Source organism: Ahaetulla prasina, chromosome 1 (assembly GCF_028640845.1).
Source record: "Ahaetulla prasina isolate Xishuangbanna chromosome 1, ASM2864084v1, whole genome shotgun sequence".
NCBI classification, from domain to species: domain Eukaryota; kingdom Metazoa; phylum Chordata; class Lepidosauria; order Squamata; family Colubridae; genus Ahaetulla; species Ahaetulla prasina.
In genome coordinates this window covers 333734338-333761031 of record NC_080539.1, presented here as the reverse complement: position 1 = coordinate 333761031, position 26694 = coordinate 333734338, and the positions used below count along the sequence as shown (strand labels likewise).

Sequence of the window (26694 nt, the reverse complement as noted above, 5' to 3'; positions counted from 1 at the left end):
ATATTAGGCCCAATTGAATATTGCATCCAATTTTGCCCCTCCCTAGAAGGTATTCCCCAAGAAAGTGGGAAAAGTTCAGAGAAAATCAAGAAAGATTATCAGGACTGGAAATTAAGACCTGTGAAGAGAGGCTCTGGGGATGTTAAAATTTTAGAAAAGAAGACCTAAAAGAATATCAAATAAGGAAACTAAGTCACATGAGGAGCATGGGTAACAAAAGGTAATTTGGGACTGTATTTAACACATGTATTTAATGTCATAAAAAAGAACATTTTTCTCTATCATCCCAGGACACATAAGTAAAACAATGAATTAAGTTCCATGAATAAAAGAGGTTGGACAAAAGAGGTTGTCTGGGGTGCTTCATGGTGAGTTCCTGCACTGAGGAGAGAGGTGAACTCAATGGTAATTTCTAATTCTAATTTTATTTTTTTACTGTGTTCAATTCAGCTCTTATCACTGCTCCTAAGCATGTTTATTAGAGTTTAGATACAAAATATCTAAGCCTCTTAGCAGCATTTCCTTTCAAACAAACTAAATAGAAAAATCAGGTGCAGGGAGCCCTCAACTTACAACCACGTTTGATGCCAACATTTATGTTGCTAAGTGAGACATTGGTTAAGTGAGCTTTGCCCTATTTTATGACACAATTGTTAAGTGAATAATTGCAGTTGTTAAATTAGTAACATGATTGTTAAGTGAATCTGACTTTACCATTGAGTTTGCTTGCCAGAAGGTTGCAAAAGTTGATCACATGACCCTGGGACACTGCAACCGTTATAAAGATGAACCAGTTGCCAAGCATCTGAATCTTGATCATGTGATCAGGGAGATGCTACAATGGTCGTAAGTGTTAAAAATGATCAAAAGTAACTTTTTTCAGTGTCGTCGTAACTTTGAACAGTCACTAAATGAACTCTTGTAAATCAACGGCTATCTATATACTGCTTCCTGAAAGAGAATTTTTTTCTCTTTCTTCCTCCTTTGGTAAGAAATCTGTAAATATGCTAAAATTTTCTTGTATTTAGGATTAACTTACCCATTCTTCCCAGTTTGCTATTTTCTGGGCTCTTTCTTCCAACTCCTGTTTCTCCAAGTCAGCCTTTTCTTTAGCTTCTCTAGCAAGGCGTTCTTCTGCTAGTTTCCGTTCAAATTCTTCCTTTTCTTCTTCTGTCATACCATAATTTCTAGGTTCACCAATGTTTTTGATTATTTCTTTTGCTATAACTCTGTTTTCCAGGCCCTCAAATTTTGAAACATCTTTTAAGTATAAAAAGGCAAGATAGAAAAAAAAAAGTGAGTTGCATAAAATTAGATTCAACATTATGACTTTTTAATTGTTCTAAACAAGCCAGTTGCTTTCAATGTTAAAAATGCCTCCTTGCAAATTTAGCAAAAATTATGCCAAATGAATGGCACTAAAGTGATATTCAATATATATATATTTCTATTAATATAAGCAAATGTATAGTAATATTTGAGGGAACCATGTATTTTTGAATGATACAACCCAGAATAATGTATGTGTGGAGGAAAAGTAATGACATTTGTCAAATGTACAAAATTGTTCATTAAAACAGTTTTAAAAAGTACACATGGAACATCTATGGCTTTATAACTGTTATCGATAACAGCAAGAAAATATAAAATTGTGGACATTCCACTATGATAGCTTTAAATCTAAGCAGTCATTTAATTCATTTGCTTGTCATATTTATATCACATATTTCCTCGAAGACCTCTAGGCAACATACATACTAATTCTTTCTCTAATTTTCTTCCATAATAACTATCTTGTAAGATAATGCAATAAACTGATTCTTGGATGACACAACAGTGATATGATAAATCCCCTATGCTTGAAAGATTAAATTCATCTTTTCCAAACAAAATCTTTAACCATGTTGAAAACCTTTTCTAACCAGCCATTTTGTAATTCTCTGGGTTACTGGTTACACAAAAGGACATCAGAGAAGAAGCATTTTGCCTGAGTGGGCAAAGTCAGACAAGCTTCTCAAAACAGCATCCATTTATCTCCCTTATTCTCTAAAACAGTACAGTACTGAGGAGAAAAAAAAAGATGAGGAGAGGATCCTGCCTAACAGCATTCAAGCAGAAGGTACACACTAGCTTTCTCCAACTATCCTCTCTTCAATAAATTCTGAACAGGTACTTTTCTTTCGAGATTGATCAGTCCAGGAAACAGATATCAGAAGAACTATTGGAATTCTATCATTCAAGTTATTGTTAATTAATTAATTTAATTATTATTATTTATTTGATTAATTAAAACAGAATCTTGAAAGCCTGAACAGAAATTCTCTCTCGCCCTATTATACCAAAGAGAATCAATGTGGAGCAATCTTGAAACATAGGCTGACTACTGTTTTTATTTGGAGTCCTGCATTTGTACAGAGAAAGAGAAACTTTTTTTTCCTATAATCCCTTTTTCTCAATAAAGGAAATGGTAAATGATCAGCATACAAATCCTGATGTAGCTAACTAACGATATTGCCCAATTGGGTAAAGAAATGTCTGCAAGAAAACAATCAAGCTCAGAGAGAACCAAGGACTCTCCCTTTCAACCCTGAGTTACATATATTCTCTTCTATTGGAAACTTAGGTGACCATACTCCATTTTGTTTCTAGGGATTTGGTTTAATAGTGGAATTTCTCATTAAAACCTTTGCCACATGCAAACATTTTCTTCTGTGTTTTGAGTTTGTTCTTTTTCTGACAGCATGGGAAGGCCCTGACTGAGCATTAAAGAATTCAGGATGGACAATTAAAGTACATCAGGAAGTATCCAATGGTGGGATTCAGCCAGTTCGCACCACTTCAGGAGAACCGGTTGTTAACTTTCTGAACAGTTTGGCAAACTGGTTGTTGGAAGAAATCATTAGGGCAGAGAACTGGTTGTTAAATTACATGAATCCCACCACTGGTGATATCCCATCACAAATATCAGTAGTTGAATCCTTGGAAGCAATTTGCCAGCGAAACTGTATTATTCCCACTATCACTGAAAAGAGGTAGTTTGGGCTGAGAGCCTGTTACTTGTACCACTTATTGAGACTGTATAATTGAGAAGAGATTTGAATCTGGGCCTACCGTTCTCTTGTCTACCACTTTTGTCAATAAACAAATAACCTCTGAATACAGGTAGTCTTTGACTTACAACCATCTGTTTAGTGACCATTCGAGGTTACAATACTGCTGAAAAAAGGGACTTCTGAACATATCTCTCATGACTGACAGCAGCCCTGTGATCATGTGATCAAAATTCAGCTGCTTGGCAACTGGCATGTACTTGTTTGCAAGATTGTTGCAGTGTCATGTGATTAGCTTTTGTGATCTTCTATCAAGCAAAGTCAATTGGGAAGTCAGATTCACTTAACAACCGTGTTACTAACTTAAGAACTGCAGTGATTCACTTAACAACTGTGGCAAGAAAGATTGTAAAATAGGGCAAAACTCATTTAACTACTACCTTGCTTAGCAATGGAAATTTCAGGTTCAATTGTGGTCATAAGTCAAGGACTACCTGTAGTAAAAGAAATAAGGATATCTATAACTTAAAATAATCAATTGCCATATATCTGAATAAAGTGTTTAGCAGCATATAATTACATCATTTAGAAAGAATATCTGATCTGATTTTGTGAGAAGATTCTTCAAAGAGAGCTCACACAGTCACTTGACAAGTGTGAATAGGTTCATGTGTGAGAAAAGGATATGATGTGTGCAAAAATGTATGAATAGGCAGGGTGTAAAGTAAATGCCAGTCTGGAGCCTATTCCCACTGTTACTTCATCTTTTGTTGGTCTCCCCAGTCATAGCCAAAAAATTCTTCAATCATCAGTGTGGCCTTTCATATGAAAAAAGTCACACAAATTTATCTCATTGCTATTAATAACATATCATTTGATCTGATGCTAGTTTTATTTTCATAATTTAGTGATTATTGTTGTGGTGAAACAATGATTTTATAGAAGTGTTGGTTTCTTTAATTACCTCACAATGCAGCTGAGGTTACATATGCTGACTGTGGAGGGCAATAATCCTTTTTTATATTTTAATTCTCTTTTATGACTTCCTTTTCACATGTTGAGAAAATTGGCTTGGTATGAGAAATTAAGACCGGAAGGCATAATTAAAATAATTAAGCGATTTTCTTGTTTCCCTTCATTTACTGTTTTCAAGTCGGCTTAACAAAATTTGACGTATAATACTATGCATGTTGTAATTTTAATCATTTGTTATCTATTGATAGTACATGAAAATGACACAGAAGATCATAATACTGTGTTTCCCCGAAAATAAAACCCTGTCTTGTATTTTTTTGAACCCTGAAATAAGCGCTTGGCTTTATTGCCATGCGCTCAAAAGCCCGATTGGGCTTATTATCAGGGGATGTCTTATTTTGGGGAAAACAGGGTAGTAGTTAAAATGAAATGGAATTGTATTTTGTATCATACCAATAAATTGTGGATGTATTTCTATTTCATCAAAATAGTTGAGAACAGTTTCATCCTCAGTGTTTAAGTCCCTAAAAAGACTGAGGGACCTTAAATATCGATCCTGGGCATAATGCGTTCCAGCAACAATGCTTTCGGGAAGATTCATGATTCGGTTTTTCAAGAATTCATCAGAAGCATTCAAAGAAACAACATAGTCTACAAGGTAAAAAACATTTCAGATATTAGAATGGTATTAGAATGATCTGCTTAGTTCATCTTTTGAATCACCTTTCTGTGCACAATGATGAATCAGTACCATGAGATCCTGTTTAAAACAATACATAAAGGCATATAAAGATTACAAAGATGCTGAAATGTACATGGCTTACATGGAGACAAAATTGGATTTGAACTACCAAGCAGACATCCGACTTTACATAATTAAAGATACATTTACTATTATCTTTAATTCAAGGTACCTTACATATCCATGGACAAAATATCAATGTGAATAAATCATTTTTGAAAGACTGAATTCACATATTGTACTGATTCAAGATATAATTTGCTCAGTCGTAGTTTGTTGCATAGCATTAATAGGATGACAGGGAATAGTATTTCATCACTTAATTTACATATTTCAAGACACAATTATATAATGGGTGATTGTATGATGACATCATTATGTGTCTGTTACTTTGCTGTCATTGCAGTTTATTACAGATGATGCTGTGTGTTTTGAAGAATCCAGAGTTAACTAGAACCACACATGATACTCTACAAAGCATGTTTTACAAACCATGCTGGCTAGATTCAAATATAATTAACCAACCATTATATTTAGTGCAGTAAGTGGATTAGCCAAACTCTTTGTGATTTATTTACCATTAGATGTATAATCCACCTTTTTATTTATGTGAATATCAAGATATTTACTGCAGTTAAATTGTTAACTTATTAATTACTTGTATTTTTGTAAATTACTGTTGTATTTACTGTAAATGCAAATCATGCACACATTTTAATAATTTCAGTAACAAGTGATTCTGCCACAATGTTGCAACATAAAAACCCCTATCTTAGTGTCAATGAGTCATATCTTTTCCCATTTTATTAGAAATCCATTCTCACAAGAAGGAAATGACTTGACAGTTATTCAAGGGGAGTCCGCGGACCTTATGGGCATTACGGAGACCTGGTTGGGTCAAGGGGGGGGGGTTCCCCTTGTTGAGCTGTGCCCTCCAGGTTTCCGAGCATTTCATCAGCCGAGGGCCCAAGGTAGGGGTGGGGGGGTGGCGGTTGTTATTAAGGAAGATCTAGAGCCAAGGGAGGCCACTGTTCCTCAGATTGCCGGCTGTGAATCCCTCTATGTGCGGTGGGGCCATAGAAATCAGTTGGGCTTGTTGATCGCGTACCTGGCTCCTTGCTGCGTGACCACAGCCCTGCCTGAGCTGTTGGAGGTACTTGCCGCTGTGGCGGTTGAGACCCCCAGACTTATAGTCATGGGGGATTTCAACCTTCCATCAGCTGGCTTGTTATCGACGGCAGCTCGGGAGTTCCAGGCTTCCATGACGGCCTTGGACTTGATTCGAGTAAATGATGGCCCTACGCACATGGGGGGAGGCACGCTGGATCTGATTTATATCTCTGGACAGTGGTTAAATGATCTGGAATTAGATGATTTAGTAACAGAACCAATGTCATGGTCCGATCATTTTCTCCTTCGCCTAGACTTCCGAACCGCCACTCACCATCGCAGGGAGACGGAACCTATACGTTGGTTCCGTCCCAGGCGCCTGATGGACCCCGAGAGGTTCCTGACGGAGCTTGGGCCATTCCCTGAGGATCTGGCCCACGGCACGACTGAGGAACTAGTCGTGGCCTGGGAACAGGCGCGGCTGGGGCCTTGACCGTGTCGCGCCTTTGCGGCCTCTGCCCCCGCGCAGATCTCGTCCGCCCCCTTGGTCCTCCGAGGGGCTGAGGGAGATGAAATGCCGGAGAAGACGCCTAGAGAGCACCTGGAGGTCCAGTCGTTCCGGTTGATCGACACTAGTTAGGTCCTATTCTAGGACCTACCTAGTGGCAATGAGGGAGGCGAGGCGCCTACGCCCACCCTCATTGCGCCGGCAGATAACCGCCCGGCCGCCCTGTTTGGTGACCCGCCTCCTTCATCAGGAGGTGCGGATGACCCTTTGCAGGACGAGCCGAGGAGTTTAGTGGTTATCTATACGATAAGATCGCTCAGCTCCGGGACGGTCTGGACCGAAATTGGGATGATCCAAGCGAGGGAGAGGAGGCACGTCTTGTTGAGTCTGTTTGGGATGAGTTTGACCCTGTGGCTCCGAGGGCGTGGACAGGTTGTTGGGAAGGCTTCACGCCACTACATGTTTACTGGACCCGTGTCCTTCCTGGCTGGTACTGGCCACTCAGGAAGTGACACGAGGCTGGCTCCAGGGGATTATCAACGCTTCTTTGTTGGAAGGGGTTTTCCCTGCCGCCTTGAAAGAGGCGGTGGTGAGACCCCTCCTCAAGAAGCCCTCCTCGGACCCAGCTATTTTGGGTAATTACCGTCCAGTCTCCAACCTTCGCTTCGTTGCGAAGGTTGTAGAGAGTGCTGTGGCGCGACAGCTACCCCAATTCCTGGATGAAGCCATCTATCTAGACCCAGTCCGGCTTCCGACCCGGATACAGCACGGAGACAGCTTTGGTCGCGTTGGTGGATGATCTCTGGAGGGCCTCTGCCCTGGTCCTATTAGACCTCTCAGCGGCTTTTGATACCATCGACCATGGTATCTTGCTGCGCTGGTTGGGGGGATTGGGAGTGGGAGGCACCGTGTATCGGTGGTTCTCCTCCTATCTCTCCGACCGGCCGCAGACGGTGTTGACAGGGGGGCAGAGGTCGACCGCGAGGTGCCTCACTTGTGGGGTGCCGCAGGGGTCGATCCTCTCGCCCCTCCTGTTCAACATCTATATGGAGCCGTTGGGTGAGATCATCAGTGGCTTCGGGTGAGATACCAGCTGTACGCTGATGACACCCAGCTGTACTTTTCCACCCCGGCCACCCCAATGAAGTTGTTGAAGTGCTGTCCCGTGTTTGGAAGCCGACGGGTCTGGATGGGGAGAAAGAGGCTCAAGCTGAACCCCTCCAAGACGGAGTGGCTGTGGATGCCGGCATCCCGATTCAGTCAGCTGCAGCCGCAGCTGACTGTTGGAGGCGAGTTATTGGCCCCAAAGGATAGGGTGCGCAACTTAGGTGTCCTCCTGGATGAACGGCTGTCGCTTGAAGATCATTTGACGGCCGCTCCAGGAGGGCCTTCCACCAGGTTCGCCTGGTTCGCAGTTGCGCCTTCCTTGATCGGGATGCCTTGTGCACAGTCACTCATGCGCTCGTTACCTCTCGCTTGGATTATTGTAATGCTCTCTACATGGGGCTCCTTGAGGTGCACTCGAGGCTTCAGTTAGTCCAGAATGCAGCTGCGGGTGATAGAGGAGCTACGCGTAGCTCCCACGTAACACCGCCTCCTGCGCAGACTGCACTGGCTACCTGTGGCCTTCGAGTGCACTTTAAGGTTTTGGTTACGACCTTTAAAGCGCCCATGGCTTAGGGCCTGGGTACTTACGGGACCGCCTGCTGTTACCACATGCCTCCCACCGACCCGCACGCCTCACAGAGAGGGACTTCTCAGGGTGCCGTCCGCCAAGCAATGTCGGCTGGCGGCCCCAGGAAGGTCCTTCTGTGGGGCTCCACACTCTGGAACGAGCTTCCCGGTTTACGCCAAATACCTGACCTTCGGACCTTCCGTCATGAACTGAAGACACACCTTTTCATTCGCGCGGGGCTGGCTTAAATTTTATCGATTTTAAATTTTTTATTAATAATTTTTAATGGGGTTTTAGTTTATTATATATTTTAAACTTTTTAGGCTAATTATAAAATAAGTTTTTTAATTTGCATTTTAAATTGTACATTGTATTGCCTGTTTTATTTTTGCCTGTACACCGCCCTGAGTCCTTCGGGAGAAGGGCGGTATAAAAATCAAAATAATAAAATAAATAAAATAAATAAAAAATACAGTAAATTAATATTGAATTTAAAAAATGTTTAACCAAATTATTTGATTTATTTAGTATTTTATATATTCTATAGCTCTTGGCCACTGGTTACAGAAATTGGCTAATATTGAGCTTTACATTTGGTTGCCAATATCTTTTTTAGGATAGTTATTGTCCTGATTGTATTGAAAGTAGAGGCATTTAAGACTATCGAAGAGATATTTTGACTCTTTCATTTGAACAATTTAAAATTTATCTGAAATGGTGTAGGGTTGGGCAGGAGGTTGGACTAGACCTCCAAGGTCCCTTCCAACTCTGTTATTATTATTATAAATTTATCAATGTCCAGTTAGCAATTCTGGGATTAGTTTTGGAGTCTGAAGTAGCTTGGGCATTTTTACTCTTATTTCCCACTTAATTTTCATTCCCCCTATCTTGCTGGACAATTTTTCAATGAGTAGTGGATTCAGAACTGCACTGGTTGGATACTTCTGTATTTCTCACCAACTTTTTATATTGATCAGTATTTAAAATAATGTCTCACAGATGGGATTTGGGGTTGTGAAATCATTATGCTTGCAGTTATTTTTAAAGAAATTGTGTAGGAAGATGTGCTACTGTAAACTATGAATGGGGGAAGGTCAGAGGCAATATGTAAACAACCTTCCCCTCAAATACTTGTATCTTCAGCTTGAATCTTTTTATACAATAAATGCCATGGATGAAGAATATGTGTTAACAGAAGAGGATGTGGGAAAATTGAAGGCAAAGAGCCTTTAGTTTTCAGCAATATGTCACTTAGATTTTTATTATGAATGCTATCCATATTTTTTCAATCCCATATGACTACGACCAATCTAGGTTTAAATATATAGAATTGAAATGAATATTACAGGTACACTTACCAGGAGTTATTAATTTGTCATAGCGATACATTTTGCCTCTCATATCATCTTCTTCTTCCTCCTCTTCAACTATTTTTTTAAAAAAAATAAATTAACATGGTTCTAATAACAACTGGTATTTTGCAGTTTGCAATAGAGATCTAGTACCATGTTTCCCTGAAAATAATAAAAATATAAGAGGTCTTATATTTTTTTGAACCCCGAAATAAGTGCTTGGCCTTATTTTGGGGGAGGTCTTATTATTTTGGGGTGGAGCAAGACGGGACTCCTCTTGCCATCTTACCTGATTTCCAGGTCTGTCTCCCTAACCCTAACCAGAGGAAATAGCGGGGATCAGCTGCACATGGGGTTAAATATTTTTGGAGAGGGCTTATTTTTAGGGAGGGCTTATTTTTGAGGGGGAGGGGCTTATTTTAGCACATGCAATCAAAAGCCCAATTGGGCTTATTATCAGGGGATGTCTCATTTTCAGGGAAACAGGGTATTAATGAGTATATTTTAGGCCATTCCAAATATAATTATTGCCCTTCCTACTAAGACAGATTATACACCTTTCTTTAGTCTTACTCTTACTCTTGCTTCTTTCCCTTTCATTTTTGTAGATAATCACACTATAACATTATGTATATTACTGACATTTTCATAAAAACATTTCTGGACCTTCTGTATCTAGGCTAAAAAAATACAGACAACCATTAGAAGGCAGGACAGACATTTTTCTATATTTTTATTCCAATACTGCATTTGTCTAGATTTTCCCACACTGTATTTGTCTAAATTTGTCATATACAGTATAATTAATTTATAATGGGTAGAAACCTTAAAAGAGATACATAAAATTAGGGTCTTAGATAACCAGTTACAATGATCTAATTTCATTCCACTATGAGCTTCAAAAATTAAAAAGGGATGGGGAAATGATAGGATGAAAAGCTTTAGGAGGCTATGCATCTCACAATTTCATAAATGCCATATGGTTAGAAGAATACCTAATATGTTTTTACCTAGCATTTCAGTAAGTTTTACATTAAATATTAGGCTGTGACAAAGTGCCTTGATTATTGATTGCATATTATATTTTGACTAAATAATTCCATTTCAGCTGGAGAAGCTTTTGGTTGGAGAAGCGTGCCCTCCCTGTCCTAATGTTCCTTTTTATATGTATCCATTTCATGTATTCATAATTATGTTTATACTTATATCTGTTACCTATTACATGCTTGATGAAATAAATAAATAAATAAAAACCAGAAAGTCCAGTTGCCTCTTGAAAAAGCACCTTTGGGACAACCATGACCTGAATGATTGAGAATTTCCATAGACAAATTTTTCACTATTTCATCAACCTGCCTTTTAGAATTTCTCAGCAGCAGTCTTTCTTATCGTTTGCCATGTTGTGGGTATGTTAGCTATCCATGATTATCACTACAACATAGGTGCTACAAGATGAATACTTTATTTCAGCTCAATTTACAAGGTATGAGAAATCTGTTATTGTGAAACTGGCCACAGGTAAGTAGCTGTAATGCAATACAATGCACTGTAGTCTACATTAATATCTAATAGAGCAGTATACAAATACTTACTGTTAAAAAGATCTTTTGCCAGGTCATAGATTTTTGGAAACCCATCCAAAACATATCCTTGGTTTTTACAAGGCATAGATGTTAGCGTTTCCTTCATGAACCGAATCACATAGTTATCATCTAGACGACCTAATTTTAATGGGAGATGTATTAGTTGAGTGGTCAAAACTGAAAAGTACTATTATCTGGACACATACTTATTACACCTGTAGTGTATTAGAATTACATAGGCATGAATTACATTAGCCCAATTAAACTGATCCATAAAATAACTGCAAAGATTGGCAATTCACAACATGCTACACTAAAACATGGTTTGCTAGTTTGTGACTCAGTTTGTCGCACAAATCAGTCACTTTTTTTTAGTGCTGTTGTAACTTTGAACAGTCACTAAATGAACTGTTGTAAGTCGAGGACTACTTGTATTTCTCTTTAGAGCAGCTGAAGGGATGTTCCAAAATCATTGATCATTAGATCTACCAAATCCTCAACTGCAATGTTCAATATCATCATCATTTTAAACATTGTCTATCCACAGCGAGATGAAGACCTCTATATAGTGAGGCGCTAATGTAACAACCAGCTCTATCAGTTTCATTGCTGCCCACTATGCTCCAAGCTGCCAAAGAGCTAATTTGCATGGTACACATTGTATAGCTCAACTCTGCCCTCAAGCAGCTTGCAAAATTCCTGAAAATTTTCATACAGGTAGTCCTTGATTTATGACCACAATTTATGACCACAGCAAAATTCTGTTGCTAAGTGAGATATTTGTTAAATGAATTTTGCCCCATTTTACGACCTGTATTGCCACAATTGTTAAGTGAATCATTGCAGTTAAGTTAGTAACATAATTCTTAAGTGAATTAGGAATGAAACTTGAAACTTTGTCAGAAGGTTGCACAAGTTGATCACATGAGACCAGGACACAGCAGCGGTCATAAATATGAGACAGTTGCCAAGCATCTGAATTTTGATCATGTGACCATGGGAATGTCGCAATAGTTTTAAGTGTGAAAAATGGTCATAAATCACTTTTTTTAGTTATGTTGTAACTTTGAATGGTCACTAAATGAACTGTTGTAAATTGAAGACTACCTGTAATCGGCTCTTGTGAACTGGTATGAACGGATTCTATCACACCACTCATTCCGCATTTTATATTGTCTAGATTTTTTTTAGGCAAGATCTGGTGGCCTGTCTATTACAACAATACTATTTCCAGCTATTTCTATCATTTCTTTCCTGCTCATCATTTCTTATTCATATTTTATCTCATGTTTATGTTCTGATTTTCCTCTAAAGCGTTCACTATAATCTAGATAAGTGATGAATCTGGGAGATGATGGCTGGATTCATATATTGTATATATTGTATCCTCTAGGCATGGCAAATTGAATTAATCACAAATGGTTGAGATTACCAAATATTCAAAGCTATAAACCATGGTTTGCAAACCACAAAATATAGGTTTACACAAAATCAATAAAACCAGGTTATAATTCCATATTTTTGTGAAAGTTAAATGGAAGAAACACTATAAGAAAATCATTGCATTTACTCTTGAAGAGTGAATTTTTGCTAATTTTTCATTTACCTGAATTTTGCTCCATGTTTTCTTTAACTCCATCTAATAATTCCTGTGCTTCTTCTATATTATCTGCTTGTTCTTCTTCCTCCTCTTCCTCTTCTTCTTCCCCTTCTTCTGTAGACTCTGTTCCCTCTCGAGGAGCAACTATTTTTTCCTGCAGTTAAAAGTAAAATAAAATGCCAAGAAAATTTGGACTAAACTTTGATTCAACTGGGGAAAAATTAAAGCAACTTTGTCCTGTTGTTTCTACAATCTATGACAGTTCCCCAACGTTTCCGGCTTTGTGGGCCAGTGGGGGTGGCAGGCAGAGGGAATGGTTTCATGCAAGCGGCCGGCAAGTGCATGCCCGCAAATAGCTCCATTTGCATGAGCAGCATGCAAATTCCATGGCCCAGTTGCAATCCCCTCATGGCCCACAGATTGGGACCCCTGGTCTATAATATATTTGAGTGAAAGTTGCAAGAAAGTAGGCTCTATAAGAAATATTAAACAATTTTTTTTAAAAAAAGATATATCCTTCTGAAAATATTCCAATTTATCTCTTCTCCATCATCACAAAACTGTACACTGTGGCATGTTGTCTTTGGATGCATGTATGTGGAAACACAGATTGTTAAATAATTTATCACTAGATATGTCATGAAGAATATCTGACCATCATGATCAATTCTCCTTAACTTCATTATTTATTATTCCTAAGATTTGCAGTCTGGACAAATTTTAGTTTTGACATTCTTGATGTAATTAGATCTTTATAATAATCTACAAGTTTAGCAATATTTTTCTTTTCATTCACTTTATCAGACTTTTTCCAGATACGTAAGATTGCAATTTTTTTATCCATAACGGGAAACAAATTTTATCGCTCTCAGGAGAGCATCTTAAAATTGATATTCTGTTAGCACTCTACAATTACTTTTCCTCTTATGCCCTTTTCTTCATTTAAATTTCACTTCAGTTTTTTAAATTAACATTTTACCTAATGTCAAATATACTTTCTTAGAGGTAACCCTGCATTCAGTAGGAGTTATCATAATTTTCACAGTACATATTTGTGCAAGCTAATCAGATTGACAAGAGAATATAAACACCTATTTTACCCCCTTGTTTCTATTACCTCCTACTTGCTTATTTGTGCAGCTTTTAAACAAATTGTCAAGATAATCTATCTGCAATACATTGAGACAGTTAGAGAAACTCTCTTACGTATACTGAAATATGTAACAACTAAATTATGTACTGATTATTTGGAATTTAACATGTTCTGAACAAAAAAAAGCTTTCTGCTTTAATAGCAAAAAGAATAACACTTGGGGCAATGGAAAAATACTAAATTTCAAATATAAAGGGTTAGATTTCAGAAATGTGCGACTTAATAATTTTTGAGAAAATTGTAAATTTAGTTAATATACAATGTCACATCTTTCCCTTTGGGAAAAAATTTCTTCGATAGACTTGGTCAATACTGAAGAAACTGAGGGTGGTTTTTTTTAGAGACTCATAAGTTCAAATGAATTGGAATATGGTTTTAATTACAATTTTTTTGTTTTTTTTACATTATTTTTTGTTTCTTTGAATATAGATTAATAAAAAATAATCATAAAAATGAAAAAAAAAACATAGGTACACACCAAACCTAGGATAGTTATCAGTTCAGATTTGTAAGAACTGTTGCTGATAAACATGGTTAAATAACATATTGACATCTTAGATTTTCTGGCTGGAGGAGTTTTTATTCTTTTTTTTTTTAAGCCCCTCGGCTTATACTCGAGTATATACGGCTTATACTCGAGTTTTTTTTCTTTTTCTTTTTTTCACATTTTACCGGACGGCGGGGAAGCCCTGCCGGTGCAGTGAGAGGGCGGGGCGGGGGAGCCGCCAGCCTTCTCAGCTGAGGGAGGGAGGGTTTCCCCAACCGGTAGGTGCCTCATTTCCCACCCTCGGCTTATACTCGGGTCCCCAGTTTACCCCAGTTTTTGGGGTAAAATTGGGGACCTCGGCTTATACTCGGATCGGCTTATATTCGAGTATATACGGTAATAAAAAATAATCATAAAAATGAAAAAAAAAACATAGGTACAAACCAAACCTAGGATAGTTATCAGTTCAGATTTGTAAGAACTGTTGCTGATAAATATGGTTAAATAACATATTGACATCTTAGATTTTCTGGCTGGAGGAGTTTTTATTCTTTCCACCTAACAGAAACTTGATGAAAAATGTAGAAAGAGGTTCATATTTTATCCGTTGACATTGTAACTATTTGGGGGAAAATATAGGACCAAATTTATTAATTGAAGGGAAGAACTGGGCAAACTAAATATCAAGTTTGAAAATGGTCTGGATCCATCCAGAGGCTGTAGAGCAGGGGTGTCAAACTCACACTCACACACTGGCCACCCCCACCCCCATTTTACCAAAGGGGAAAAGTTGTGATACGTCACGTGACAAACTGACAACATGAATTTGACACCCCTGCTGTAGAGAAAAGAAACTAGAAAAAATATCCACCTCTGTATCTCTATGGAGTAGGGAATTGAATAGTTTCTATCAAAACTGACTCTGAACAGTGCACATATCAAATAATAAGGATTTTTAAAAAAAAAAAACATACACAGTCAAGTTATCCCAGATAATACTGAATAGCTAATCCATATAAGCACACCCTTTGCAAGAGGGATCAGCATCAAATATTTCAGATCCCAATTCTCCCACGAGAGTTGGAGAAAGGTAAGCTTTGATTCCTCAATTGAAAATAGTTAACTAACTATAGTTGTACAAATGCAATCTTGGCTACTACCAAACCTGTCCATCCAAATTCAAGGCTGAGTTTAAAAATGTACCCATGCTGCTGCAAATCTAAATCTTCATTAGAAATGTGACATTATCAAAGAAAATTTGAATTCTTATTCCCTGATTGGTTATGCATCCTGAATTGGAAGCCAGCTATCATGTCTGTGTTGCCCTAAGTCCATGATCATACAATTGATTTAGGCTTTGTACAAATCCAACTTTCAATGATTGTGCCAATAAACTTTAAACTAATTTTTTAAGTTTAAACTGGACTTCTATGTTTAATTTAAAGAAATATTTAAGAGAAATGTACACAGAAGTCTACCATACCGAAATACAATATTTAACAGCAGAACTATATATGTTCCAAGTTTTTCAATTGAAATATTGAAAAGCAGAGAATGGAATGAACTTAAGTTATAAAGAACATGTTTGGCATGCAAAATGAATGAATGACATGACATCATGTCGGAAACCATAAAATGCATAATCTGATGACATACAATACAGGACATTTTTTAAAAAAGTATATTACTGTAAAAATTATTTTTAATTCTACTCATACTCCTATAATCTTGTATAATAGCCCACAACATTGGTAATCTGCTTACCAGATTTTCTATGGCTTTAGTGATCACTTCCTTTATTTTAATGTGGTGTATTTTGTAATATTTGCATAGTTCTTCTGCAATTGAAGTTTTCCCTACTCCAGGAGGACCAAGTATACAAATTTTAACTGGCTAAAAGAGAAGGATTTAAAAATGCATATTTATTAATAATTCTTCATGCACCATGAACAAAATGAAAATTAAAAAAAAACACAGGTTCACAATGGCTGAAGCATACAGGGTTTGAAAAAATTCTTTGTTGGTTCAATTCTAGGCTTGCTGCCATCATAGATGACTAGCTGGCAAAACACTATTGCTATAGTTGTTCTGCCAATTAAGACATAGTGGCACAATGATTGAAATATAGCAATCATAAACAGGATGAAAGGCACTGCAAAGGAGACTACAGCTTATGGTGCATTGCATATTCCCATTAGGTCAGCCTCTCTCCCCCAATAGTACAAATTTACATCTACCTAAAGTGGGGAAATAGCTCTATCTATACTGACTAATCCATTGATGGCTGTAAAATAGCTTAGGATATAGTATAATTGAGGAACTTTTGCCCAAGGATCACAAGTACCCCAAGCTCTGTTTTTGTAGCCCTTAGAGGAGTTTCATGGTGGCTGATTCCTGATGAAAATCTTTTTCCCACTGGGGGTAGGAAACACAAGAAGGTACAGTGCTAGCCTTAGAACAAGCTTTTCATGGTTAAAAGAGTGGGGGGAATCAACTGCTGCCAGTCCTACCCACACATGATGGGGGTTCCACTCAATTTCTGTTGATCAATAAAATCCTGTCTCAGACATAGTTGAAAAACTGTACAGTAAGATCAAAATATGGGATTATATTTATGTAATTTAAGATTATATATATATATATAAAACCAAAACAGCGAATTTTAATTAATAGAAGACAGGGACAAAAAGCATTCCTATCTGCATGAAAAGGGAACTTTTTATCTGCAGATAGGAAGTATTTAACTACATTCCTCACAACTTAAATCAAGACTCTTCTGATTGACTTTGGCTATGTTTCCATAGTCAGGTACCAACATTTATATTGTTTTTAGATTATTATAGAGTAGAATGATTGTTCTATTAATATACTGTACAGGAGTACTGTATCTTCTCTAGTATATTGGAATATGGGATTTGAACACTAATGAGATATTTTTATAGATAATCAGTTGAACAATGCAATCTTAAGCAGGTGTACCCAAAAGTAATTCTGGTCTATTCAGAGAAGCATACTTCCATGTTAATATACCGTATTTTTCAGAGTATAAGACACACCTTCCCCCCCCCCTAAAAAAGGGTGAAAATTTGGGTGCGTCTTATACACCAAATGTAGCCCCGCCTGTAGTAATCAGGGTCCAGGCATTTGCAAGGTGCAAAGATGTCTCTCTATCTGCGCAGCGTTTTATTACTTTTATACAGTTTTTACAAGCAGAATAAGGCAAACTGGTCTCAGTGTTTTCATTGGTAGATTCCTCTCCCCCCTGAAATACCAACCAGGGGCCCTGGTGGTGAAGTAAGGTGCGGTAAGGCGAACCAAAGCCAGAATGAGATAAGGCAGAGATGCAAGGTGAGTAAGCAGTCAGTCCGTAGCAGTTTGCTGCACACGGCCCTATACCACGACCTCTCACCTCTACACCCGCCCAGCCTCTGAAATGGAAGTTTCAGAAGCTGAAAAAAGCCTCTTAAAGGGAGGTTTTAGAGGCTGGAAAAAAGCAAAGCACAGAGCTCAGAACCAACAAACCTGTTGCTAAAGTTCACCTATGGGAACAGCTGATTAGGGTTATTCCGGGAGGCATCCACCTGCCAATCAGCTTTTTTCTTATTTTCCTCCCCAAAAACTATAAGTGTCATATACTCTAGTGCGTCTTATAGTCTGAAAAATACGGTAGTTCAAATTGCAGTTTACAACTGATATATAAGTACATATTTTTTCCAAATTGTACAGGAAATAATAGTTCACAGTTCACTCATGCATTACAAGTGTGGATTTCCATTATTATTATTACCAATAATCCACGAGTTTGTTTATACTCATTGACAACTTGTTCAATGTTTTCTACTATTCCTCCTTGAGCAACCCATTTTATGTTGAAGTTCTCCTTCAAGAATACAGCTTCCATTCGTAGATTCACAAACAATTCATCTAAGTATGTTTGCTGTAGGAAGTGCAAGAAACTGTTATTAGCAGTATTTATAAACAACCTTTCTGCATAGTACAATATAGCAGGATACTTCATAATTAAACTTTAAAATCCATAGGAATAACAAAAAAGGTAAAAAAAACTTTTCTAAATGTCCAAGGAATTATAAATATCTTAATCTGGGGATGTAAAAGAGCTTTCTCCAGGCTATAACTGATAAAGTTTTACTAAGTACAGTGTTTCTTTCTTCATAGCAGGATGGAAGGTGTCAGAGGCAGATCTTAAACTCATGGTAGGATGTACAAACAATAGCACTTAGAATTATATACCGTTTTACAGTGCTTTACAGCCCTCTCTAAATAGTTTACAGAGTCAGCCTACTGCCTCCAACAATTTGAGCCCTCATTTTACCCACTTTGGAAGGATGGAAGGCTGAGTCAACCTTGAGCCTGGTGAGATTTGAACTGCCAATTTGCGGTCAGCCAGCAGTCAGCAGACGTAGCCTGCAGTACTGCACTCTAACCACTGTGCCACCGTGGCTCATGCAACAATGAATAATACAAAGAACAATAATTGCTTCTGACATTTGGGGTTCAGACTTTTAGCTAGAGTACAGGTAGTCCTCGAGTTACAACAGTTCATTTAGTGACTGTTCAAAGTTACAACGGCACTGTAAATATAACTTATGACTGTTTTTCATAGTTACAACTTTTGCAGCATCCCCATGATCATGTGATCAAAATTCAGATGTTTGGCAACTGGTTCATATTTATGACCTTTGCTGTGTCTCAGGATCATGTGATCTCCTTTTATGACCTTCTGACAAGCAGTCAATGGGGAAGCCAGATTCACTTAATAATCAGGTTACCAACTATAGCGATTCACTGTTGCAAGAGAAGTTGTACAATGGGCTAAAATGCACTTAACCAATGTCTCACTAAACAACAGAAATTTTGAGCTCCATTATGATCATAAGTCAAGAACTACCTGTATAAGGATGTTTAAAAAGAAATTTCAACTGAATTCAATGAATATTTTACAGTAGGGTATTTTCTCTGTAACTCACATTGGACGAACAATGTTATCGATGTACTAGTTTAAGCTTACAAACCATATCTATGCACACATTCATTTGGGTTCTTGGCAACAGTGCAGAAGTGGTTTGCTATTGCTTTTGCCCAGAGTGTTTTTTCAACTTTTCAATCTATCCTAAACCCCTGGAAACTCCTGGTGACTTTTTCCTTTATTGAATAATTTAAAACTAATCTAGAGGCCCTTCAGATTCAGCTGGGAACTGCACCTGCTGTGACAAAACCTATTACAATATATTAAAATGAACATCACCAAGGTACATGATTGATACTTAGATTTATCTTTTGGGGTTTGTAATATAGTAAATGAATAAATAGAATATCAGTATAACAGATGTAAAGTGTTGCTTATACATTTAACTGATTACTCACATTCTTTCAAATTGATCTCCCTCCACCCCGCTCCTTTTCTGTTAATTAGAAGTCTGAGATTTTGACCATATTAGATACCCTGAGCTTCAGAAAATCTTATTTTTAAATAGCAATACAGTTCTTTCCTCTTATTGTAAATACCAGTTGCAATCCTTCCAAACTGATCAACCTCTGCCCAGAGCTTCTATATGATATGGGAAGGAAACAGGTGGGTTTCAGCAGGTTCTGACCAGTTCTGGAGAACCAATAGCGGAAATATTGAGTAGTTCGGAGAACCAGTAGTAAAAATTCTGACTGGCCCTGCCCCCATCTATTCTCTTCCTCCCAAGTCCCTGCTGATTGGGAGGAAATGGGGATTTTGCAGTAACCTTCCTCTGGAGTGGGGTGGGAATGGAGATTTTACAGTATCCTTCCCCTGCCACAGCCACCAAGCCATGCCACACCCACCAAGCCACACCCACAGAACTGGTAATAAAAAATTTTGAAACCTGGAAGAAAACTGCAACCAGTTGAACTTTATCAAATTTACAAGGCTGCCCCACTCCGTGACAATTCTTGGCAACATAATATATTTAAAAAGATTGAAATAGATATGCAATGAGAAAAATATGAATACCCAGAATAGAACAACAGATACCTGATCAGTTATAATAACATTCCCACAAGCTAACCTAGCCAAAAAATTTAAGGCCTTATTTAAATGAAGTCAATTTGAGGGCAATACAAATCTCTTCTTCAAATGATCTATTGTTAGATAATATCCTTTCTAGTAGAAATATTCAGAAAGATAATAATACCGTTAATTCTTTGCTTAGGAAAGCATTTTCTCTTGGAATCTTCTGTATTTTTCCTGGGCCCACATTTTTGCTGATGCACTGATATAGAGAAAAACAACAACTGAGTTTCAAATCTTCCACAAATAACCAAACATTAAAAATACAAAGTTTATTGCTTATTACCTTTTAAGCCATAAAACCAGATAATATTAACACTTAATATTGAATCAATGGCTAAGCTAAGCTAAGAAACAAAGCAAAATCCACCATCTTTTTGCTCAGTGCTACCCCTGCACTTCCATACAGAACTGCTGTAGATTGTAGAAGCTGTAAACTATGAAACCAGAGTACATGGTGGTCGTGGCAGGAGGGCCTTTGCACAACTGTGGGTTGTGCATCAGTTACGCCCTTTCCTGGACCAACAATCCATACTCATAGTCACTCATGCCCTCGTCACTTCCCGTCTAGACTATTGCAACATACTCTACATGGGGCTGCCCTTGAAGAGCATCTGGAAGCTCCAGTTGGTGCAAAATGCAGCGGCCCACATGGTTCTGTGCAGACCCTGGTGTGCATATGTATCACCTCTCCTGCGGGAGCTGCATTGGCTGCTGATTTGCTTCTGGGTACAATTCAAGGTGCTGGTTGTCACCTTTAAAGCCCTTCATGGCTTGGGACTAGGTTATCTGAGGGACTGTCTCTTGCCAGTCACATCTACCTGACCCATCAGAGCGGGAAGGCACCAGGTGTCTCTCCCCTAGGGAGAGACACATGGTGGGGCCCACAAGAAGGGCCTTCTCTGTGGTTGCTCCCTCTCTCTGGAACATCATTCTCCCAGAAATTAAAATGTCCCCCACTCTAACACTTTTCAGGAAGGCACTGAAGACCTGGTTCTGGCAGCGGGCCTGGGGAACCCAGAGCAGAATGGAGCCCTTTAAATGGCTGGTGTGATCTGTTGCCAGGGCGGGAGGCAGAGGATGGGGAGTAATTTTATGATATCATATTATATTAATTTATTTGATTCTTTTTTATTAGTTTTATTGTTTTAAATGAGATTTTTACATTCTGCGACTCACCTTGAGTCACCATGTGTGAATAGGCAGCAATATAAATTCAATAAATAAATAATAAATGTTTTATGATGCAGATATGTTCATTTGAAAAATGCTACATTTTTAGTTAAGAGATACGGTCCAGAGTCAACCTTAAATTGTATATCTGCTTTTTGGGCAGGTATAATTCCATTCAGGAGATTTATCATCTTTCAAGGATTGTGATCCTGGGACAATAATCATCTTTTTCTTGTCTGGTTTCAGGTTTAATATATTCTTCTTTTAATCTATTACTCATTTCAGGCAGGGGAGAATTGGAAAGGGTAGGTGTGACCTTCTAATGGTTCTGATTCCTCTGACAATAGCAAATGCCAGAGCATTCTCCCTCTTAGCTCTATAAATCACACATTTATTATATATTTCATTTGTCTTCTATGTGCCACATCCTTTTAACTGTATTTAGAACAGAGATTTTGAAAATGTGTTGCGTACCATGAAAATAAATCTGACACTTAAAATTCTTCAACCATTTTACCTTCACAATTTCACTCAGGGTTTGTGTTGATTCATCCACTGCAAGTAAGTAATTGGTCCTTGGTCTATGATCTGCTATATTCTGCAATACTCTAATGTGAATGGATACATAGAATGTACAGTGAATACATAGTATATAATAAATATATAAAAGTGAAGAAATAATAATTTAGTTTCTTCCACAAAAATCCGGAAAAATTGATTCAGTACGGTTCGTAGATTTAAAAGGATAATGGTCGAGTGTTGGGAGTGGAAGTTGATATCTGGTCCGAAATAATTAGAGATATCCCTACCGTATTAGCACTCTCTAACTATTGTGGGGTTTTTTGTTCAATAAAGTCCAATTTTCAAAGACTGCCTGGCCAAGTTCCTGCAGATTTCTTGATGAAGTTTTTCAGAATTGGTTGCATTGCCTTCAGCCTAAGGCTGACAGAGAGAGAGTAACTAGCCCAATGTCTCCCAGCTGTCTTTGTGCCAAACACAGGACTAGAAGAACTCTCAGTCTTTAGTTTTCTAGTCTGATATTTTAACCACTGTTCCAGACTGGTTCTTTATATCAAACTGGCGCTCTAACTATTGCTCACAGATAATTAAATGAGATAATCAATTGCATCATTTCATGCACATTTAGACCATAATCAAAGACATGAAAGTTTTACTTTTTTTAGGTACTTGGCATTAGGCAACATTCCTTTTCATATGCAGGAATTTGTAAATTAAAGTGCAGGAATTTGTAAATTAAAAAATTAATTTGGAAACCTACAAAAAGGCTTAAAGCTGGTTTATATTTTATTTATTAATTTGTATCTTGCCTTTATTATTTTTACACGTAACTCAAGGCAAAAAACATATTAACTGATTCACTGCCATGAACATGAAGGGAACATGCCAATAGTTTCAGCAAGGCTACAGGGAAGACATCAGCAAATTTCTGACGTTCTGGGGTATAGATAGTTCTCGACTTACGGTCATAACTGAGCCCAACATTTTTGTTGCTAAGCAAGGCAGTTGTTAAGTGACTTGTGCCCTCTTCTACGACTTTTTTTGCAATAGTTGTTAAGTGAATCACAGCAGTTGTTAAGTGAATCATACGGTTGTTAAGCATATCTGGTTTTCTCCATTGACTTTGCTTGACGGAAGCCAACTGGGAAAGTTTTAAATGATGATCATATGACCCCAGGACAGTGTCATAAATACATGCCAGTTGCCAAGTGCTCAAATTTTGATCACAAGACCAGGGGGATGCTGCAATGGTCATAAGTGTGAAAACCAGTCACTTTTTTCAGTGCTGTTGTATCCTTGAACTGTCACTAAATGAATGGCTGTAAGTCAACAACTACTTCTATAGCACACACACACAAAAAGGATACTTACGCTGCTAAGTCAGTAATGTGAATGGTTGGAACCACATTTCGTCCATCTCCAAAACATGGTATTGTAGGAGTCTCACCAAGCCAAGATAACTGCAAATATTTACCAAGTGGCTTAATCTACCATATATATAGTAGTATGCTTTTACATCATTCCCTTAAGAAGATTACCAATTGAAAGGACCACATTACACATTATATGTTTTATAGGACTTGAATAATACATCTGGCTTTAAGTTTATAAACAGCCATTAAATGACAAATTACAACTACAAATGGTAGAGAAAATGCATAATTGCAAAACGTATCACAGCTGTTTTGTCAGAAATAGATTAGGAACCATGAGTGGGAACACCTTAAACAAAGGAGTATAAAACTGTTTTGGGTTGAAGGCAGCACTTCAGTATTGAATGATTAATCATGGACCATATTTCAGAAATAGGTAAGTCAAAATAAGTAAGTTGCACCGGGACAGAAATAAATGTTTTAATGTGCTTAAAACTAGCTGTAATGTATCATAATAATCAATACACTATAATCAGTAGCAACTTCTAAAAACCTCTAGGGTTCTATTTAATTATGGGGGAGGCTGCAGTTTCAGGCAATGCACCCTACAGCTATTGCCATCTGCAAGTTTGAAGAAGCTCCGGAAGAAGGTTGTGGCTGTGATTACCTAGCCTTTCTAATCTGTTAGGTTAGAAATGTTTTTTTTTCCTGGATAAGTTGTACAATATTAATTTTGTAGTACCTTACCTTAAAAAAGTAGTGGAGAAGCCTTTCTTCAGCTCCATACTGAACACCTGAAGCAACAACGTATGTGCCAAATTTGTTTTTGCTCTGGGGAGAAAGATTTTTAAAAAGTCTCTGTTCAAAAAAATTTCAAAACTTAATTGATTTCATTTCTACTGTAACAACCCATGTATTGAGATCGAAGAGAATAAATTAGAACAGCAAACTGGATGGAGATAAAAGAAGTAACTGGGCTAAGAAGGAAAAAAAGTTCTGTTTAGATATTATTTAAAATGTTAAATTTAATAGGCAAATAAAAACTTCTAAGTAAAGGCTAACTGTCAGGCTAATCTTCAAAATAAGCAGACATTTTAGTAGATAACTTCAATCATTTTGACTTCCTGGCAAGTCCTTACTTTCAATAGCCTGTGTTCTTGTTAGCCAATGAAAGGATGGTGCTATAGCTGCACAGCATTTTTTTTTGGGGGGGGGAAGAAACTCTTCAACTTCTTTAGAAGTTCTCAGTTTATTGATCCCAATCTTGCAGGGAGTTGTGAACATCAGATGGGGCTTGCAAAACTAAATCCTTTAACAGGACTTCTGTCTTGTACTTTGCAAGGATGACTTTGAAAAATGGTGCCTGCATGATAGTTCCTACTACCAGAAAGTTTGGGAACCATTGTGATATAGAGTGCTATATATGTTTGCTTATTAAAAGCTATATACTTATTATTTAACCCTAATCCTAGTGAAATCAATAGCTTTATTTATGAAGATCTCATCCATTTACCAATTTAGAGGATCATGATACTGCAAAGTTTGGACCCTTGGTCTACTTGCTGAAGATAAAATATTTAGAACATTTATTCTTTCTAGGTGAAAGAATCAGAAAGAGCCTCTAGAGTAGGGCTGTCAAACTCACGGGCCGGATGCATCACACGCTGGCCATCCCTACACCCGGTTTAGCGAAGGGGGAAAATGTGATACGTCCATGATGCCGCCATGATGCTGCAAGTTTGACATCCCTGCTCTAGGGGCAGTAGCCTTTGGCACTTTGTGGGAGAGAGATGAAATATACAATCTGTTGTGTTAATACTTACTGTTTTCCCAAGTTTGATAATGGTTTTTTCAGCATTGATGTGTTCCATAAAATTAAGATGTGGTTTTCTTCTACGATAGTCTTCTTCAGTGAAAGGTATTTCTGGATCTTCCTGGATAGAATAGGTAGGCAGAGGATGATTTTCTTAATGTGAACATTGTAAATTTCCAATGTTTTTAATATACTGTATTTCATCTGAAAGCTATTCAAGTCTTAATGGGAAGGATCATGTTTAAGTTCAGTACCACCAAGATCGGTTATCTCTCAGTGGCTTATCTGAACAATGGTATGAGATAGCAATACTTAATCTCGGTTTCCAAGCTGGTAGAAGACTAATCAGTAAAATTAATTATATTGTATTATTTGTTTGCTTCTTCCATCACTCACCGGATCAAGAGGCTTGCTTCGTGCCCATGTCATTATTGTTGATAGAAGAATGAATAATTTCTGCTTTTCAAAATGTTTTGATTCTGCGTGTAATGCTGTAGTTTATAGTTTATAGGTTAATATAAATGGAAAATGTTTCAATTTATACCTTATCACAAATATCGAGCTTTATCTTTCCCGAGTACTATACAGAGAATAGCATTACTAAATACTGCATTGAAAAATTCTTATAATGCCCACCTATCATCTATGGGGGAGGGTCAATACAGCTTACATAGTCCATATGGATAGTGCTTAGTTGGAGAAGACAGAAATCAGATATCTTAATCCAGGGGTCACCAACCTTTCAGACTTCAGGGACCACTAAATTCATAATTTTAAATCTCAAGGACCACTAATATGATCTGCCTGATGACCGGCTGGGTGGGCGTGGCAAGGTGGTCATGTGACTGGGTGGGTGCCGTGGTCAACTTGATGTCACTCACGAGGGGCGTCTCGCCGGCCTCTATTCGCCCCTCCCCTCCCAGCTCCTCCCCGCCTGCCTGCCCAGGCTCCTTAGTGCCCCAACAAGAAGCAGTTGTTGGAGCGTAGCATTCACCATGAGAAAGAGTTGGTAAAATAGCTCAGTTCAAATTGCATCTGACCGAGAAGCAGGCTCAGCAGAAGCACCTCACTGAAGACTAGGAGCATAGGTTTTCCAAGCAGAGGGAAGACCTGCAGGAGTACAAGGCCAGGTACCTCCACCGGCGCCTGGAGGCTCAGAGGGCTGAGATGGTCGAACAGTTCCAGGCCATGATGCAGTCCCATTGGAACAACACCCTGCAGCTCTTTGCCACCAGCAGCGTTTCCCTCCAGCCTTCGCCCAAAGCCCCACACCAGGAGGCTGAAGCAGACCCCGAGTCGGAATTTCTGCCCCTCTCCAACCCACACAAAAAGACCCCAAAGGGGGAGACTCTGTGCAGCAACACAAATGTCCATTGCATTTATCCAGCCCAGGGGCTGTAGTTTGAGGACCCCTGATTTAGTGCAATATTAAAAATGCAAATAATTTTTCTGTGGACCACCAAAATTTCCTCACGGACCACCAGTTGGTGACTGCTGTCTTAATCCATTAACAAAGACTGTGA

The 26694-nt window shown here is 38.1% G+C and overlaps 1 protein-coding gene and 1 long non-coding RNA gene across 3 annotated transcripts in view; one reads left to right on the top strand and one right to left on the bottom strand.

The window, feature by feature from the left end:
* AK7 (adenylate kinase 7) overlaps positions 1 to 26694 on the bottom strand; it is a 38050-nt gene that overhangs the window by 5877 nt on the left and 5479 nt on the right. The window contains exons 4-17 of one of the 2 annotated variants that reach the window (XM_058162642.1): positions 25568 to 25662; positions 25182 to 25292; positions 24106 to 24189; positions 23357 to 23445; positions 21984 to 22074; positions 20418 to 20495; positions 18023 to 18172; positions 16000 to 16128; positions 12602 to 12749; positions 11005 to 11133; positions 9419 to 9487; positions 4479 to 4676; positions 3491 to 3544; positions 1170 to 1260 (exon numbers count right to left, since the gene is read on the bottom strand). In XM_058162642.1, the coding sequence (XP_058018625.1) occupies positions 3534 to 3544; positions 4479 to 4676; positions 9419 to 9487; positions 11005 to 11133; positions 12602 to 12749; positions 16000 to 16128; positions 18023 to 18172; positions 20418 to 20495; positions 21984 to 22074; positions 23357 to 23445; positions 24106 to 24189; positions 25182 to 25292; positions 25568 to 25662 (1382 nt within the window). In that variant the 3' untranslated portion in view covers positions 1170 to 1260; positions 3491 to 3533. Of the gene's footprint in view, positions 1 to 1039; positions 1261 to 3490; positions 3545 to 4478; positions 4677 to 9418; positions 9488 to 11004; positions 11134 to 12601; positions 12750 to 15999; positions 16129 to 18022; positions 18173 to 20417; positions 20496 to 21983; positions 22075 to 23356; positions 23446 to 24105; positions 24190 to 25181; positions 25293 to 25567; positions 25663 to 26694 lie in introns of those variants that run through there. The other variant, XM_058162643.1, reaches the window with a different exon arrangement.
* Positions 295 to 5534, top strand: LOC131187890 (uncharacterized). Its single transcript, XR_009152652.1, has 3 exons — positions 295 to 405; positions 4517 to 4683; positions 5174 to 5534. It is a non-coding gene; the product is annotated as an uncharacterized LOC131187890 (long non-coding RNA).